This window comes from Leptonotus elevatus, chromosome 18 (assembly GCF_054856555.1).
Source record: "Leptonotus elevatus isolate MCC_2025b chromosome 18, RoL_Lele_1.0, whole genome shotgun sequence".
Classification (NCBI taxonomy): domain Eukaryota; kingdom Metazoa; phylum Chordata; class Actinopteri; order Syngnathiformes; family Syngnathidae; genus Leptonotus; species Leptonotus elevatus.
Window position 1 is genome coordinate 14,248,382 of NC_141256.1, and position 19,583 is coordinate 14,267,964.

Here is a 19,583-nt window from a genome sequence, read left to right on the forward strand (position 1 = left end):
AACCGACATCTCAATTACTACTAATGAAACAATCGCAATACAACCATTTGTGATCCACTAATTGCCAATAAATCATGAAAACAGATGAAGAAAAGAGTCTAAAATGTCTCCTTCTGTGTTTTATTAACCACATTTTCAAAGATGATCAGTCCAATATGTCACAATTTTTTTTTCCATATAAAAAAAAGACTTTAAAAAAAATGTGCAGCTGCTTGAGGAGGAAGACGATGATGAAGAAAACATGCAAACACCGGACTCTACGCCTTCTCGTAGGTACGAACGGCGTGGATGTCATCGAAGGTCAAGTTCTGGACGAGAAAGAAGAGAAGGTCAACTTTGTAACTTTTTTTTTTGTCCCAACCAAGAAACTTCATGCAAAAAACTAGGAACTTTTGGAGCACCAAATTTTTTATCCTGCTTAGGAGGGAAGAACTTTGTGGCGTTCCAGAAAACATCTGACACATTTTTGATTGGACTACATAAAAGTTCCTCGAAGTTAAGGAGCTCATGTCATTTTTGTTTCGTCTTAGAAGATTACATTAATCAAAAAAATTAAAGTTGATTGAACTTTATGGAAGCTTTGAAAATGGTCTCAAGGTTAATTTCTTGGTTTTGTTTTACCATTACCCCCCCCCCCCCCCCCCCCCCCGCAAATAAAATATTTTCAATCATCTTTCAGATGATACACTGAAAATTGGTGAAAGTCATATTTTTGTTGAGTATGTTATTATTATTATTTTTATTTTTCAAATCAACATCCTCTCACCATGACCAGCTTGCCGTCCTTGAGCTCCCTGACGAACTTGGTCTCCTTGCCGTCCCACTTCTGCACGTGGACCAGCTTGTCTCCGTCCATACTCACTGTAGACTGAGCAGGAGATAACCATCATTGAGTTAGCTTCATGCTAACACTTAGCAGGAAATGCCATAGACTGGCTAACGATTATCATCTACTGCATGCGGCGGATATTTGAACACAAATGATGCAACAACACATGAACACAGACAGTTTTACTGTACTTATTATTATTAGTTTTTTTTTACATAAGGAGCTGAACCAGTACTCAATTCTGGATTTTATTTTCATATTGCTAAATTATCGAACCCGGTGTTGTATATGATAGACAGTAAAAATGATATATATATATATATATATATATATATATATATATATATATATATATATATATATATATTTTTTTTTTTTTACTTTTGTACCAAAGACTGAACTTATTATTATTATTATTTTTACTTTTAACTTAGTGAAAAGTGTTGAATCAATACTTATAGAAAAGTCATTTTTAAAACAAGTATCTGTACTGTTTTTTTTTCATTGTGCCAAGTCATCAAACCTGGTACTGTATAAAATTGACAGTAAATTTTTTTTTTATAATTATACTCTGTTAAGAAATTGCACTTTTTAATTTTTAGCTAAGAAATGGTTGTATTTTTTCATTGTGCAGTTACAAAAACTGGTATTGTGCAGTATAAAAGTTAGACCAAAATTTTACTTTTACTTTTGTAAAGTCTGTAATTATTATTTTTTTACTGTTATAGTAAAGAAGTTGAATATTTGTACTTTTAACAAAATGTACGTATCTTTTTTGTGTGTGTCAAGTCACAAATCAGTTTTAGTTTTTCCTTTTTACTTCAGTACACTTTAGAATCTATACTTCCTTCTTTTTTTTCTCTTTTTTTTTTACTTTCATAAAGTAGTTTAATCAGTACTTATTTTTTGACCAAATTATTTTTTTTAAGCTCAAGAGTAAATTTTACTCCAAAAAAAAGAGACTATATTCAGTGCCAGTCTAAAAAGAGTAAAATATGATATAAAATTGGAAAAAATAAATAAAATAAAATCACTCAAGGGTTTAGGAACAATCCCACAAGCTTCATTCAGCATGGCAGACGGCCGCAATCTCTTGAGCTATGCCACGCCTACTGCTGGATAACATTGCTGGCGTGTCCAAAAGAAGACCTAAAATGGTCGGAGGTATGAGGATTCCACCTGACACCAGCGATATAATAACCCACAGTAGGATTGGCACGGCTCAGCGGGTTGATTGGCCATCTCCCAACCTGAAGGTTCTGCGATCATTCCCAGCCATTGAGTGATTTAAAAATATATATATATTAATATAAGTGTAAAGTTGACTCTAGTTTAGATTGGGACATAATATAGTCTTTTTGGAGTAAAATGTACTAATCCAAGCTGATATTGCATTTAATTAACAGGATTTTTTTTTTGTTCACTTTTAACTATAATACAAGTAACTGTACTTGAAGGATTTTTTTGCTCGGCGCGGTCTTACCTTGCAGTTCCTGTCGTCGGCGGTGGTCTCGTCGAACTCCTCCCCCAGCTTGAAGGAGATCTCGGTGTTCTTGAAGGTGCTCTGCGTGCGGACGGTCACCTTGTCGCCCTCCTGGCTGATGACAACGGTGGGCTTGGTCACGTTGCCCACCTGCCGGGTGGCGAAGCCCACGCCTGGGAGGGAACACATGTTTGTCAGTGTTGCTGGATGTGTGCGCATACTCACAGCCAACAACGAGGCACTCTAAAGTGAGCACATTAAGTCTGGCTTGTTTTTTGTTTTGTTTTTTTTGCTCTTCCCCCTTCAGCGAGGTGCTCTAAATCAGACTTGCTAGCACAAAACCGCATGGTGGCTGTCACGTTTCCCCACCACCCCTCGTCTGATGTTCGTGCATTTGCGGCCAACAACGAGGCACTCTAAAGCGGCGGCATCAAATCAGGATTTTGTTTATTTTAATTTCCCCTTCTCATTCTTCTCTCCACACTGGCTGTCACGCCCCCCCCCCCCCACCACACACACAAGCTTTCATCTTTCCTTCATGACATTCGTGCACTCACAGCAGATAACGAGGCACTCTAAAATAGCCAATCCAGAAGACTATACATAGGGGAAAACATTTCTGGGGTGTAGGCATAACTAGCTTGCTAATTGCAAGTTGCAACAGCGCTGGACAACTGCTGATGCGAAATAAGGCACTCAATTTTTTTCATAGTGGGGGAGGGGAGACGCATGCCCGACTCCAAAGTGTGTTGTAAAAAAAAAATTAAACAAGAAAAGTCAAATTTAGTTCGACACAGTTCTGAGTCTTTGCACGTTTTCTGCAATTATCTTCAAACATTTATAACATATTAGAAACTAATCTCCATTTAAGTCCATGCAGTGTTGTAGTGTGCACTAGTAAAATGACAGTCATGTTAGGCTAGTAACGTTTTTTTTTTCCCATTACTGTGACATTTCTGTACATTCATAGGACAACGACAAGTTACTAGTACGGCAAAGCTGAGCGCTAGTTGACAACTGCGTGCTACTAGTGCATTGCCAAATTGTACCAGTTAACATCCAGAATTTCACTAGTAGCACAAGTTACTCACCGAGAGCTTTCATGTACTCATCGAAGTTTTCGCTGTCCACCAGCTTCCAAGTGGCGCAGAAGGCGTCGACCATGTTGAAGGTTTTGTGTGCACTGAAAAGGCTGAAAGACTCACAAGAATCACCAGAGCCCCCCTTCAGGGCTCTTATTGGGGGGCTCATTAGTATGCGAGCAGGTGGGCGGAACCCGACTCCTCATTGGCTCAGGAGATTTTTTTTTTCCCGGGCCATCATTGGCTCAGAAATTTGGGTCATGGTCCGGCTGAACCCACACGACGGAAGAAACCAGATAGATCTAAAAATATAAATGCAGCTATAAAATAAAATAAAATATAAAAAGTGTTATTTGGCTTTTTGTTGAAAAAACTGCACTTGGGGGTCTGTTAGCGGGCAGGTGGGCAGAGCCTAGCTTTTCACTGGCTCAGGAGACTTTTTGCCAGGCTGCCATTGGTCCAAAAAAATGGGTCACGGTCCAAGCGAACCCCCAGGAAAGAATAATAATAATAAAAAATAAAAAAAGAGTCCAAATTAGCCCAGTGGAGTGATTAATGATGTCATTAGCACCATTCAGGCTGTGAGTGAGGGGGGGAAAAAAAAGTTGAAATGGGAAAAGGAATGTGGAAAGTTTACAAAAAAAAACTAAGCCTTTTATTCAGGAAAAGACACCTTTATTCTCGGGGCGAGAGGATGATAGTGTATTTCCAAGAACTTTGCCTTTTGTTCTTGGAAAAAATAGGACTTTATCTGCAACTAAGTGGCCTTTGTGACATTTGTAAAAAAAAAAACTAAACAAAAAAACATTAAATAATTTGCTTAAGCAGGTGCAGTTGATTAATTAAATATTTGTTTTTAAATAAAATATACTTACTTGCATTTACTACTTACTCACATACTTAAGGTACTTTCGAGCATTACCGTGCGTGTGCGTTCACGTACGCACTCAGCCGTGATGGCTTTGTTAGACGGCCCTTTGTCCAAACTGCATCAAGCGACCCCCTCCTTCTCGGACCCCCCTCCCAAAAATAACTGTCACTTCTTCATGCTCTGCACACACGCTAATAACACAATACTTTTTACTATTCCGACGCTTTGCATTTCCGTTATGTTGGTGTATGCTGATAAAACATGCAAACAATCTATCTATCTATCTATCTATCTATCTATCTATCTATCTATCTATCTATCTATCTATCTATCTATCTATCTATCTATCCATCATCAACGCGTATCAATGTTTCCCACAAGTCCTCTGGCGCCATCTGTTGTTCATTCATTGCTATTGTAACGTCCCGCAATCTCAATACTGTACCATTAAATTGTGATTATATTAGTCACCACTTGTTCTACGGATGTTTACACCACGTGACTCTAAGCCTGACGCACGTCTGTGCTCAGCATTGTTTTACAGAAAATATGCACGGTTATGTTTTTAAAATGCCGGTGTTGCTATTTTTAGCTCACACCCAGACGTCCATTTAACATTCCCGCACAAGAGATGTGTTGCCTGGCAACAGCGTGGCAACAAAAACTCGACTCAATATTTGATTCATTTTTGTAATCACGGTTGTAACTCAAAACACAGCGAAAATCCACCTATAATTGACAAACATTATAAACATTATATATAAATAAATCACATTAAAAAAAACTTCAAAGAAAATCAGGCATCGGCTCCCCCTCCCCCCATTTGTTTTTAATATATAAAAAAACAAAAACAAAATCGACGTTCAGTAATGCGTTGATCGCTGGGGGCGCGGTTATGCAAATTAGACAGACGAAAGGCGGCCTGATGACGTCATCGCCAAGGTGTGGGCGAGTATCGGCAGACGAGAACGCGCCTGAGTCTGGACCTCACGCCAAAGCAGACCCAAACCGGATCTTCTGGCCCATACATGGCGTCTAAATGCCCCAAGTGTGACAAGACGGTGTATTTTGGTGAGTTTGGGGGGGGAGGAGATTTCTTTGTGTCCTTCGCTGTCGTCTTAAATTACAGGACGTCCTTTTATCTTTTGTATTTTAATGTGATTTATTGAGAAGCTGCTTGTCAATCATTTCAAATATGACACTATTTCTTTGCATGTGCAATTGTCATTTATGTATAGCCATAGTGTTATAACTATAGTATTATTGTCTTTAAAATATAAATTAATTCACAAAGCACACGTTTCTCTTAGGCATTATTTATTAAAAGTTTTTATATTAAGCTTCTTTTATTTGCTCAATTTAGCCTTGATTTGTTTTTAAATAAAATAATTGTAACAACGTCACATGTCATCAGGATAAATTTTAAAGTATTTTTTAAATAATGTATATGCATATATTTTATGGATTTTTAAAAATATAATTAAAAAATGTTATTGCCTTGTGGTCAAAGTAACATAACTCACAATTTTTTCATGATTGTGAGAGACAGAGTGCAACAGATAGTAAAAAAAAATACTCAAGAAGCTATAATCATCTAATTGCCACGCCCAGTTGATGTTTACGGTCAAACCAAACATGAAACAAATTACATCTTATGTATTTAAAATGACGTGACTTTCAGTCCGCTAGCCTAATGCTAACGAAGAGCATCGGTACAGCCCGGCTCTAAAAGGTGGACATGATGAAGATACAAGATGGTGGCACTCGAAAGTGATAAGACACTGATAAATCACATGACAGGCAGTAGCCGGAATATTCTTGGACAACAAACAGATGATAGTGAGCCGGTCTGGCAGGCTTCCTGTCCTCCCCCCATGACAACCAATCAACACTGTTTTTTTTTGTTTTTTTTAAACAAACATTTTTTGTAGACTCCCTTTGAACTTAAAGCAAAATGTGCAATTTATAAGCATTTAAAAAATGAATTTCTTATAATGGTTTTTGTGGTGTGTGTGTGTGTTTATGTCCACAGCGGAGAAGGTGACGTCTTTAGGCAAAGACTGGCACAAGTTCTGTCTGAAATGCGAACAATGTAGCAAGACGCTGAACCCTGGTGGCCACGCGGAGGTACTGGAGGCGCTGTCGCGTGTGCCATGATCAATAAATAACATCATTTTAGTAGCATGATTAATATGCGAAATTATTCAACAACGAGGCATGAATAACATAACAGCTAGCTAGTTGACTAGTTAGCTAACTTAGCTAGCTTAATAACGAACTTGCTAGCTAGCTAAATAACGAACTTGCTAGCTAGATAGCTAGCTAACAATTTAGTGTGTAGGATATTTTGATATGTGAGATTTAACATGTGGGATCATTTAACGTGATGTGATTACGAAAAGACTTCAAACACGATATGATTAACGTGTGACATAATTAAGCGGTTTAAGAAAAAGGATGGATGGATAATTACAGACAACAATTAACATTTGAATTTGAACGGTTTTGTACAACACAATCAAGTTTCTTCTTTTACCTACGTCGCAGCATGAAGGGAAGCCTTTCTGCCACAAGCCGTGCTACGCTGCCCTCTATGGACCAAAAGGTGAATTTTATTGCTCACGTTTAAAAATATATAAAAAAAGCATGATCATGCTATTATTCATATGTGGCGAGTGACCCATTTGTATGCGTTTCAGGAGTGAACATTGGTGGAGCCGGCTGCTACCTTTACAGCGCCACCGCCAACGAGGCCCCGGCAGCCGTTACCTTGGTAACCAAAGCGGGGGAGGAGAAAAAAGTCCCCTCTCGGGGACCAGTGAAGGGTGAGAAATATGTGGAATAAAAATAGAAATGTAGCTTATTGAGAAAAAAAGACAGTTGTCCGAGGACAGTGGTGAAAGAATAACAAAAAGAAAACTAAATATAATCCGGAAACTACTATTGATGCTAATTTACCACAAACTTAATCCTAACTAACCATTAACTCTTAATCCTACTTCTACTAACCTACCCATCACATAACCCAACTGTTGTTCCTTTCTTAATCATAATGTTTTTTTCCCGCCCGCAGCTGCCAGTTTCTCTGCAGTCTCTGCGGGACCGAACATCTGCCCCGGCTGCAATAAGACAGTCTACTTTGGTGAGCACTGTAGGGTTCGGGTCACGGGTACTGCAACGGTCCCCCAAGATACAACTTTTATGAAATGTTAACGGTTCTTGTGAGGTTAAAAAATAAAAATAAAAAATGCTGTGCGTGTACTCCAAGTTGTTTATTTCTAAAAAAAAATGAACAGGTTGGAGTGCCATGATATCTGTCATCTTTTGCCTCAAGCCGCAAACCTGAGACCCTGAATCGCAAACACCAGTAACCATGGTAACCAAGACCATTCGTGTACGTGTGCGTGTGTGTGCAGCCGAGAAAGTGTCATCTCTGGGGAAGAACTGGCACAAACCGTGTCTGCGCTGCGAGAGGTGCAGCAAAACTCTGACGGCCGGCAGTCATGCCGAGGTGAGAGAGACAGGGGGCGCTCTGCTACATTTGTCTCGCTTAGAAGAAGCCAAAGAAGTGATGTCATTTTGATGTTTATGTATCAGCATGATGGGCAGCCATATTGCCACAAACCCTGCTACGCCGTGCTGTTCGGACCAAAGGGTATGAAACCGCATTTCTTAATTTAAAAATGTGAATTTGTTATTGTCAGTTGGTGGTATTGTTCTTGAAAATTGGCATCCTTATAATTCCAATGGCTTTCAGCAGAACATGTGCTCATTATGTTTATTTGCCTTATGAGGGGGGTCGTGGAAAAAAATCCACACTGAACCCCTCAAATTTGAGGGCCAAACTGTTGCTTTTGTCCGCAGGTGTGAACACGGGAGGCGTGGGCAGCTACATCTACGACAACCCTGAAGCTCAACACTGAACACATTAAAAAAAAAAAACACTTGATCTTGAAAAACCTCTTACACTTAGATCATTATATTCTATTTTGAAAGCCTTTAAGTATTATTTTGACAGAAACAAACCTGGATGTGACTGTTGCCAAATAATGAGCTGTTATGTATTAGTCAAGCTTGGCACGTAGACGTAACATTTGAATTCACGCTGAAATGTTTTCTTTGCTGTATATTTAATAAAACTCGCATACTGAAAATGTCTTTCGTCCTTACAAATAATCATTTTGTGTTAATTACTGTTCACAATAACAGTGGTGTACAATTGCACTACATCACATTATTTAGTTTCTATTATGTTAACTAAAAATGCTAATACAATTTCATGTCCGACTCCTAAATGTGTGCTGATGTATCAAAAACCTTAATATAAACAAACAAATGAGGCAGTTTAATAGTTAAAATTTATTTGTTATTTCTCTTGACTACGTTTCCGTTGGTGACACTTTCAAAATAAGTGCATATTGTCCTTCTATATGAGGATTTGACGTTTTATTTGATATTAATGCACTGATAGTTTCGGACTGTTTAGTTTAACGTTATCACTAAACTCGATCATTTCCTTTGTGAATACAATTCATGAGTAAAAATTCTTACAAATGTTCGTAATGATGAAAAACAAGGCTGCATAATATTGTCTCTTATTTTGAAAGGGCACTAATGGAAGAGCGTGTTTACTTCCGGGTTAGTGTCGCCTTGAAGAATGGCGGAAGCTTCTTTCAGGTGCATCGAGTGTAACGAAAAGGCGACTGAGTTGCACCGAGATTACACCAACGGGGTCTTGAAGATCACAATATGCGTGCGTTCCATTGTAATATTTTACAAAGTAGTTGTTTGGCTTGTCGTCGCCGTTTTTGTTGTGATGACACGAGCTAACCACCTCCATCAAAATAAAGCACCGTACACGAGATACTTGGAAGCACGTCGTGACAGTTTTTCACTGATTGTTTTGTTAATTATGACTTACAAGTTGTAGTTATAGAAATATGTACTGTAATTACTACTTGCGTTTTGATTTACGTATAAACGTACGATTGACGAACAGCGTCGTAAAGTCACGACCTACTCAGTTTCCATGTATGACAATTTAAAATGCACAAGTCACACACACACATAGATTACACAAGTAGTACTTTGCAAAAATGAAAAACAAACCAAAACAAAACAGCAACAACATTGCATTTATTTTGGCTGGTTCCGGCAGTGTGCTTGCTTTCTAAATAATCTTACGGTCCTGTCCTTTTTACTAGAGATTCCACACGGGGGCGCACATTTCCCATACAAACGGCCTTTTTGTTCCCAGAACTGCTTCCAAAATTGTCCCTCCTTACTTGCTGTACTTACTAAATAACCTACTGGTAGTTGTGTGTTTGTTTTTGTTTTTTACTAATTGTGTCATGTCATGACACAATAGAAAACAATTTAATGTATACATTTTGTGTACGGCCACATATATTGCACATGCCAAAAATCGCCTGCTATCGTCATTGTAACTAGGGTCTTTTCCTCTTTTTCTTTAGAGTTCCTGCCAGAAACCAGTGGACAAATACATCGAATACGATCCGGTCATCATCCTGATCGACGCCATCTTGTGCAAGACTCAAGCCTTCAGACACATTTTGTTCAACACCAGCTTGGATGTAAGTACACAAGAAGAAAACCCAAAAGTCATTGATGGGGCTTGATTCCCAAATCAAACCGTTGGCCACCAGATCCACTGGAAGCTGTGCATGTTCTACCTGCTGTGCGAGGCCTACCTCAGGTGGTCGCTCGGGCACAGATCGGAGTCCAGCGACGACCCCGCTGACATCATCAGGTACACCAAGGAGTGGGAGTTCTATCGCATGGTGGCCTTGGCCGCGCTCGGTAAGACAACCAGACTGGAGGCAGGAAATGAATGCCTACCAAAATAAAAGCATGTAGAAGTTGACTTCAAGCAGTAAGACAACAAATGCCCGGTAATATAAATCAAAAGTAATGAAAAGTGTTACCTGTTTCTTGCGTTTAGAGCTGTTAGCATTCTGCGGCGGTGTGCTATTTTTCCTGCGGGTGGCAGCGATGGCGTCTCACGTCGGCGGCTACGGCGGAGTGGATCTTCATCTCCTCCTGCGAGCGCTGCTGCTGTCCTGCTACGGAAAAGTCCTCCTGGTGCCCGCCGTCATCTGGGAGCACGACTTCCTGCCGCTCTGCCTCGGCTTCGTCAAGATCTTTGTGCTCACCTCCAACATGCAGGCCGTCAGAGGTGTGTGCACGCGTGAGAGAGCGATAAAGGGTGTTGCGCAGTAAGTGATTTGTTTATTGATATGTTTTTGGCCATCTTGCCCTACAGTGATCTTAAACTGCAAGAAGAGCTTGGCGCTGTGGGCCGTGGGCGCGGGCCTGCTGTCAGAGACTGTTGCGGCTCGGACGTGTCAAACATTTGCAGCCGCTATGCAGGAGGCGGACATGTTTGAGTGAGCCGCCCCTCATTTTTGTAGTACAAATGTCTTTTTGTGATATTTATGTTTTTTTTGTAATGACTGTTATTTACTAATAAAATGCTCGTGTAATTTATTTGGGAATATTTGCATCAGTAAAACAGTAATTTTGCTAGAATAAAAAACATAATGTAAAATATGTATGTGTACAGTGTACATATATATATTGTGTACTGTAAATACATACATTATATGTATACATTTATACACAAAATGTTCTATTCCGAAACAGGTGGGTGAAAGAATGTGTCCTGTAAGAAAGGGCGCAGGGGGCGGACGGAATGCAGCCGTAATCCAATACTCGCGATTGCATCAGCTCATTTCATATTTGTCATTCCTTTGTGCAGGTGTGCCGAAATATTTGAACCCATGACTGTGGACTAATCAGATTACTGTCGTCGCCTGTTGCTAGGCAGATTTCACGGTGTTCAATGGTCACCGCCATTGGACAGAGATTAGATTGAAAATGGTAGTATTGAAAATGTCTAAATATGTTATGTTTTTTGTTTTTTACTGTTACATAACTGCCTTGTCAGCAGTTGCTAGGAAGATTTCATAGGGCTTAATTTTAGCTGTTAATGTCAAACGTTACTATATTTAAATTATTGATTTTGCATTAAGTACATTTTAAAATAATTATCTTATGCTTAAAAAAAACTGTAAAATATTTTTAAAAAATACATAAAAAAACATTTATATTGTTTTATTAGATTTAAAAATGTTTTAAAGTATATCACATTCAGCTTGTCACTTGTTGCTAGGCAGATTTCAGGAACTCAATGGAAGCTGTAGAAGTTTAATTTAAAACCAAATTACACTTTATATTTTGTGTTTATATTATGAAATAATTGCCTCACACTTATATTTAATTAAATCAAGATATTGACATTGTAATATTTCCAAACAAGTGTAAGAACATTTTAAACAAAAATTGTAGAATTGTTCAAAAAATTATTACAATAAAATTTCAATAAATCACATACACATGAACATAAATTTACATTTAGAAAATACCATTACATGCTGATGACCATAGAGTGAGCCACCACGCGAGTGGAGCACCTTGGATTTGCCGCGGCGGTGAAGATTATGTTAATCTGCTCTAATCTGCAGGCGGCCATGCACGCTGCGGCGCAACGCAAACATGCAGCACTCTCACTCACTCGTTCCCACCCCCCTTTTTCTTTTTATTATTTTTTTATAAATCAATTCACTCACACCGCCTGCTGCAGTCCACTGATTACATTCAACTGCCTCCTAATACATGCAGGGAGTATGCTAAGTAGCTAATTTGCATACACAACACACGCACAGTCACATCCACCATCTCGTGCGTGTACTCGTATTGAGACCTGGTCTGAATATTTTGGGCATCTTATAACAAGTAGACACTTTTCTAACAATTAATAAAAAAAAAAAAGTAAGCATTGACCCATTTCTGCATGTGCGAGTTGTGCTCATCAATAGTTGGGAAGCCGAAGCGCCTCCGGTGGGAGAGGCTGCGGCTTCAAAGCGACCAAAATGCAGATTGACGCATTGAAATGCACAGCACGCAGCGATGCGTTCAGGGAACGGCGAGAAAGTAGGCCAGAAGATGCAGGACATGGAGCACCCTCCTTGACGTGTGGGTTCCATTTTTAAACGTCTTCAAAATGGAAGCCCGAGTCATATGGATTTTGTAAATGGCCATTTCCATATTTTGCGGACTAAAATTTCCGATAACCAATTCAAAAATACATAACTTCTAATTTGGTCAAAATTGTATAAAGACAAACAATAAACGGCGTGTAAACATATGTAATCCTTTTATTAAACTGATACCATCCAGAAAAGCAGCAGCAGTGTGGTTGTTTACAAAGAAATGACAGAAACGACACCCAATAGAGACCTTCATTGTGCCATCACTACGTCGCCATCACGAAGCGTAACAAACAGGAAAAAAAAAACGAGACGTAAAGACATTTTTCAAGAAAAATGCTACAATCCGGAAGCACGGCGTATGTGCTAAGCTAGCGTTAGCAGCGGGAAGATTCGTCTGATTTCAGGCCTCTTTTTAAAAGTCTTACTTGCGTATGCTAGTAAAGTTTGAATGTTAGCATGAATATGTAGCATTTACCCCCCCCCCCCCGCCCCCCTCCACACACAAACACACTCAAAACTGGCACACGTCACGCACTGTGGTGTATGCACTGCCCCCTAAAGGTGTGGAGGGAGTATGACTTAAAATCACCCATTAATGATCTTATAATTAATTGTAAGACTTTTACTACAACATGACAAACGTTACCTCGATTTATCAATGGCGATGTATTGCTCTGAGCAGATGCTAACATGTTAGCATCAAGCTGCTGGTGTACAATAACAAACGTTCTTGTGTTGTGTTTAGGCATAGTTGTTACATTAAAAAAACAAAAACAGGTTTAACACAGAGCAACCTCGAGGTAAGTATATCTGCGTGGACCAGTATGCTACATAGGAGGACGTAAAACTCCAAACTAGCGCCGTTTTTAAGACTCGAGCTTGAATCTCCGAAAAGTGGAACAAGTTTGTAGCCTAATCAAAGTCTCGTGACGCACAATACGGGCAAATACAATTCGATAAATGTCAGTTAAACACACACAAATACATTTCACAGAGCATAAATATAGCATGTAGCATAACGGCTAAGAACAAGTGCGACCGGAAAAGCCTGATGACAACGTGTACTGACAATTCTGCATTGCGTCTTTATTTTAATGGCATGATACTGTGGTTGACTCGTTTTTTTTTAACACTTGTTAAGACAGCGCAAAGAAAAATGCTACTTTGCCTGTGAAGTTAGCATTAGCCTTTAGCGCGATGAGCCTGCATACAGTTCTTGATAGTTCTTGATTTATGAAGGCACTGGTAGTGAAAACATCCAATGACGGTCTGCATCGTTATTCGGTTTTCACTGCTATGATTTGCTGTTTGTACGGGTGAGGCAAAAAAGGACAAAAAACATTCGGTAATACATTATGATATTAAAGTGTTTTTGATATGATACTGATAAAGCTGCATTTTGATATTACACAATCATTCACTTGTTTGTTTGCCAATCGGTCACTTCATTGGGTACACCAGGAAAGTCAAATCCAACACTTCCGATTCTCTTGAGTTTGTCAAAAATGAAGATAGTTGTTGAGTTCTCAATCATGTTTACAAGCAAACAAAATGGGAATAAAACGCGCACCCCAAAAATATTGGATTCATCACAATTAAATGATGCACTTATTGGATTAGGTGTACCAAACGAAGCGTTTAGTGAATGTACATTTAAGATATTTAAACCTTTTGCGTGTCACTGAACACAAACGCGATAGTGCTACCGGTAGCGCTTATTAGCATAAGCTAAAGGCACAGCTCACCCTGCGCTACGATGTGGAGACATTCTTGGGAGATTTTCGTTGTTGTACAATATGTATTATGCGTAGCCAAGCGCTGCACTGTCTTTGGTCATGTGACGTATACAGACGTATAAATGTTAGGAACGCGACGGTTGGCGACACAGACGGAAACAAAAAACGAAACGCAGAGTCATTAGCGTTTGCCACATTAGCATTTGCACCGCACGTGTGGATGAGAATGATGAAAACGTACGGCAACAAATTGACCGCGGCGTTCGCGTGACGTCGCTTTACATAGCGTAGAAAAAGACCCTGTACTCGGATGCTAACTCCGAGCGCTCAAAAATGTTCATCCTTGTGAGCACTTTTACAAACGTGTGCTTCTCAAGTTGTTCGCAACAGGCTGATCGCTTAAGTTTGAAATATTACAGGGGCGCCGTCTTGTCAAAATGGAGATCTCCGGATCATCCCTACAGTTTTGCGGAACAAATTCCGTTTTCCGATGTCGCAGTCTAACGCGCCGCTACGCTAAGATCGTAAGTCTGCTCTTGTCGTTTTCATGCAACACTTTCAGCCCAACCGTCGAAAAAAGGCCCCGTTAGAATAATCGTCCCCCCCTCGAGATCGTCACGTTTAGTTTGGTTCACAAATAATTCATTCTTGGCCATAAAATGTTCCCAACACTTTCAGGAGCGAATATTGCGTCTTTTTTGTTTTTATATTATATAATAAATAATACAACTTTGTCCAAACATTTATATGTAAACCTCGCCGGCCAGCGCAAGTGACCGGCATAAGTTTATAATGAAAAAAAAAAAACACCTAACAAACATACAGTATATTACTAATCTTTTTTTCTTTTCTTTTTTTTTTTTAAGTAAACAAGTCTGATCCGACTCCATCGCGCACAGTGCGATGAAACTCCAGGCCGGACCCTTTGCAGCATTAAAGCTCGACCATAGGGGGCGCCAAAGAGAGGCGAGGGCGTCACATTCCTGTTGCAAATGTAAAGAAAATACCACATGGCGGCGTCAGATGGTGACACGGAAGGATTCCCAGCTGTCGTCTTTGGCGACCCCCGCCTCGTCCTTGCCCGCCTCGGCCCCCATCTCGTCGCCGTCCGGGTGCTCGCTGGTGGGCGTGGCGCCCGGCTCGGCGTAGTACTCGTCGTCCTCGTCGAAGTAGCCGTTCTCCATCATGCTGAGGCTGGAGGCGGCGCTCAAGTCCTGGCAGCTGCCCTTGTACTCCTGGATGGACTCGTGCAGCGACCACAGCTGGCACAGCAGGGACATGTCCTGTTGGCGCAAGCCCACCTGGAGGGGGCGCCCACGAGACACCCGCAGGAAAAATATGATTAGAGTTTGGTGGCTTGATTGATTTCTGTTTAATCTTTTTTTTTGGGGGGGGGGGGGGGGGGGGCTTGTGTGCTTGCTTTAGAGTGCCTTGTTGTCCACCATAAGTGTGCGCACGTCATGGAGGGAAAACAGAAAAGCAAGGATTTTTTTTTTATATATAAAGTAGGGCTTCTTATTAAGACAAATACAATTATTTAAAACACTAACTATGCAATCTCTTTTTGGATGAAACAAAATGTATTATATTAGTTATTTAAAAATTAAAAAAAGGGGCAAATATATAAATTTAAACATTTTTTTTTTTATTCCTAATCTTTTTTTGCGATTATGCTGATTTTGTAATTTTGGAGTGTAATAATTGAAATTGTAATTGCATTTTGATTAATTGCACAGCCCTATTATAAAGTCAGTTAAAATATAAAATATTTTGCATACCGTAAAAAAACTAACAAACATAGTAATGATAGATCATGTTGCCATTTAGAATCAAGTGAATTGCGTTCGCAACCAGTTTCTGCTTTAAGAGGTTGCCAATCAACAGAAACTCTTTCGAGCTAAAGAATAGCAACATTTGTTGAACTAGCTACAGGACTTGCTTTGTCAAGAAACAAGAAGAAAAAAAAAAAGAAGACTTAATAGCCGTCTGACTGCGTCAATCAAAAGTAAGCATTGGTATTTTTGTAAAGCACCATTTTTTGACAGGATGCAAACCAGAGTGCCGCGGTTTTTTTGTTATTTCTCCCGCTTGCCACCCAACTGACAATGCGCATTGTTTGACCCGAGGTCGACTGTGTTGTCCGAGTCAACAAATCCCCGGCGTGCCAGTCGGGTTTCGTTCAAATAGCGTCAGACTCGACATAAACTGGCGAGTGACCACTCAAAGAGGAGCGAGGCTGCGAGCCAAACGCTAACCAGATAAGCCTCGACCTGAGGGATTCCAAATAGGATTTAGCAGAGCTCGTATCCTGCCCCGTGGCAAAAGAGATTTGTTTTTCATCAAGTGAGTGACTGTTGTCAGCAAAAGCGCCGGGGGGACGGCTTCCTGAGAGCTGGTCTGGTTCTGATAGGGAAAACCCTGCTGGCTGCAGGCAAGGAAGTGAAGGGGGGGTTCTGTCTACATGTCAAACATTCTTTAGTGCACTATAAAAGCCTGCCAGGTCAAGTTTAACATGGCAATTGCACGGCAATTGTGTATTCAGGAGAGCAGGAATTCTGATTAAACAAGCTCAGTGAGTTGTGTCAAACCAAGAGAACAATCGGACTTTATATTTTATGGAGGGAATGTTTGTCATCATTTTTGTCCTAAGTTGTAAAACGATCATGTAAAAAAACAGACAATTAACTCATTCACTGCTATAGACGTCAAAAATGCATTTGATTTATTTTAAGTATGAAAATATATTTTTTTTAATGTACAATTAAAACAGATATAAAAGTGGGTTAACTAGTGAAGTCATGCAATTAATGACGATTACATTTTTTAATCACCTGACGCTCCTAATTTTTCATAATATATTTTTTTAATCGCGTCAGGCGGTTATTTTTTTTTTAATTGTAATTATTCACATGACTTTAATAGTTAATTTGATATCTGTTTAAAATGTACAATAACTGTTTTTGTCTAGGTTTTCATACTCTTGTTAACAAAAGTGGATTTTTTTTTTGACGTATATAGCCGTCAATGGCAGTGAATGAGTTAAATTGGCCAAACAATTAATACTTGGACCCTAATAAATAATATGACTAATTTTAAATCACGATGGTTGGCCAACTATCCATTGACACTTTAAAAGTTGAAATTTGGTTTGATTTAGTGTGTGAACGGCAAATAAACCAAATTCAGAAGATTCCAAAATGGGCAACTGATATCAAATAGTCCAAAGTGACGTCCAAATTATTTCTCTTGGCGTCTGGCATTTAAATCACTTGTAATTAAGGAGTCAATTAAGTACAGTGACAACTTGACTTTGGCCAAGTGACATGAAAATTGGTGTGTTTCTTGAGGGAGTCTGGTAGTTAAATCACATTTAATTAGGGATTATTCAGCAATTATTCATTAATCAGTGACCGAAAGGAGCTCAAAACATACTTGAAAGTTGCCATTTGTTTTGGGTGTAAACGTGAGCCGAATTTGCCAGAAAATGCCAAAATGGTAACATTGCGAAAATGATTGAGTTTTTGTGACATGTACAAAGTCCAAAATATAATGACATCAAAACGTGCGTGTTTGTTGAGGGAGTCTGGCATTTAAATCACTTGTAATTGGGGAACACACCTGAAAGTTCCCATTAGTTTTTTTTTTAATCAAGGTTGTCCACCGCACATAATATACAAGCCGAATTTGCCATAAAATGCTAATATTAGCAAAAACTATCATTTAAACCGACGAGGGGAGGTTAAAATGGGCAAAAAACACGAGGTGAAATCAAAAATATACGCGATATTCAAGGGAGCCTGGCTCCAAACATGTTACCATCTCTTTCCGCAGCAGAGCCAGGGCGGCGTCGAGGTTGGCCGGCTTGCTGGTCAGCAGGCTGTCGGCGTTGTTCCGTCCTCGGCTCAGATCGTCCTGGATCATGGTCTTCTTCACGTACATCCTCTCCATGTCCCTCCACGAGCCGCCGCTGGAGTTGAGCAAGCCGCTCAGGCTCTTGGGCAGCGGCGGAAGCCCGTCGATGCACGCCATTCCTCCCGCCGAGCCGTTGGCCGACTTCCCGTTCATGGCGACGTGAAAACGACCGAGCAGAAAGGTGGAAAATGTCACCGTCGGGGACTTTTTTTTGTTTTAGTGACGAAAGCTGCTGTTGTGTCACACGAAAGAAGCAAAGTGTGGTAGACTACACGTCCCACCGACACGAACAGTGTCGCTGGTCTCCGGTGTTGCTTCTCTCTGACGACGCCATGTCAAGTCCAACGGGTGGAGGAGCACTACTTCCGGTCTACGCTTCAAACGTCAAAGACACTTCAAAGAACCACGCAATAGTCGGTAACAGGTTTGCGTGTGTATTTTGGACTAATTCATCATATTTTAACACGTTAGGCCACCCCACTGATCAATAAAACGTCCTAGATCCAACTGTTTAACTTTGCAAGGAAATTGAAGTTTTCTGGTATTTTATTTTTTAGTCAATATCCGGGACTGTTCTTGTTGTTTCCGTTAACACTAACGCTGCAAAGTAAAATCAACTTCCTGTGATTTTAACACTGGCTGCTGTTGGGCGTCTCCCCTGTAACCAGAAAAAAACAGTTAAAAGATTTTTTTTAATCACTCTTTTTAACGTTTTTAATCTTCATGATCATGATTTTTTTTTGTTTTTCTTTTAAGTAAATCAAATTTCAGTTCGACAATGTCAGACAAGAAACAACATGGATAAAAATGTTAACCTGAGGACAAAAAGTGGCATTTTGATTTGTGACCATTTATGTGAATCGTGTATGTTAATTATAACCCAAAAAGCGCGTGTATGTGCGTGCGTGTGTGAGAGACAATAGTACAAAAGACAGATGGTGGACTTCATTTCCAGCCCCGACAGCATGCTCTGGTACCACAATAACATGCGCACACACACACACACGCAGAACATAACTAAAACCCAGAATATCAAAACTTGCTTTTATATTTCAAATGAGCTGTTCAGTTGTTAATTCAATATACTAAATAAATGCTAATTTATTAAGATGTCAGTGATTAAACATCGGATGGCTGCTGTGCGGGCCCCCACGAGGCACTTTCTGTGATTTATTTCTACGCTCGTGTCCCAGAAAGCAACATTTAATCCTCACTTTTCTTAGCAATTAGCTGTACGGCGTGAAAAGGCTTATTGCACTGTGCATTATTATCATCACCACAGTGTGCTGACACCAGAGGATTAAGCATTTGACGGGACCCCCTGGTGGGGATGCACACAAACCCCAGGAAGCTTCCGCTAATCCACCACCATAAAAAGAACAAGTTAGCATCAGTGGCTAATAAGGTTAAAAACAACAACAACATGTTCTTTGTTTTGTTTTGTGGCACTATGACCCTCCTGGCACCACTGTACATTCCCTATAAAAAATAAGGCATTACATTGTTGCTATCTCTTGGACATCAATATTCTTTACATAAAATATAAATACATCAGTCTATATTTAAATGGCTTAAAAGGATTAGTAGTCAATACGTTG

The 19,583-nt window shown here is 39.8% G+C and overlaps 4 protein-coding genes across 4 annotated transcripts; 2 read left to right on the plus strand and 2 right to left on the minus strand.

Moving 5' to 3' along the window:
- Positions 1-104: 104 nt before the first annotated feature.
- LOC147158769 (fatty acid-binding protein, brain) lies at positions 105-3,568 on the minus strand. The gene is made up of 4 exons (XM_086060901.1): positions 3,404-3,568; positions 2,313-2,485; positions 767-868; positions 105-308 (listed from the first exon to the last, which is right to left on the minus strand). Exons 1-4 carry the CDS (start codon positions 3,561-3,563, stop codon positions 258-260), a joined length of 486 nt encoding a protein of 161 aa, XP_085917027.1. The 5' UTR covers positions 3,564-3,568; the 3' UTR covers positions 105-257.
- Positions 3,569-5,166: 1,598 nt separating this feature from the next.
- LOC147158770 (cysteine-rich protein 2-like) lies at positions 5,167-8,423 on the plus strand. Its single transcript, XM_086060913.1, has 8 exons — positions 5,167-5,336; positions 6,298-6,392; positions 6,813-6,870; positions 6,965-7,090; positions 7,339-7,407; positions 7,682-7,776; positions 7,863-7,920; positions 8,130-8,423. Exons 1-8 carry the CDS (start codon positions 5,294-5,296, stop codon positions 8,186-8,188), a joined length of 603 nt encoding a protein of 200 aa, XP_085917039.1. The 5' UTR covers positions 5,167-5,293; the 3' UTR covers positions 8,189-8,423.
- Positions 8,424-8,868: 445 nt separating this feature from the next.
- Positions 8,869-11,269, plus strand: arv1 (ARV1 fatty acid homeostasis modulator). Its single transcript, XM_086061466.1, has 5 exons — positions 8,869-9,018; positions 9,740-9,859; positions 9,932-10,085; positions 10,228-10,461; positions 10,549-11,269. Exons 1-5 carry the CDS (start codon positions 8,923-8,925, stop codon positions 10,674-10,676), a joined length of 732 nt encoding a protein of 243 aa, XP_085917592.1. The 5' UTR covers positions 8,869-8,922; the 3' UTR covers positions 10,677-11,269.
- Positions 11,270-12,484: 1,215 nt separating this feature from the next.
- On the minus strand, positions 12,485-18,325 carry fam89a (family with sequence similarity 89 member A). The gene is made up of 2 exons (XM_086061467.1): positions 17,890-18,325; positions 12,485-15,374 (listed from the first exon to the last, which is right to left on the minus strand). The coding sequence occupies exons 1-2, from the start codon at positions 18,136-18,138 to the stop codon at positions 15,093-15,095; spliced, it is 531 nt and encodes a 176-aa protein (XP_085917593.1). The 5' UTR covers positions 18,139-18,325; the 3' UTR covers positions 12,485-15,092.
- Between the last annotated feature and the right edge of the window lie 1,258 nt (positions 18,326-19,583).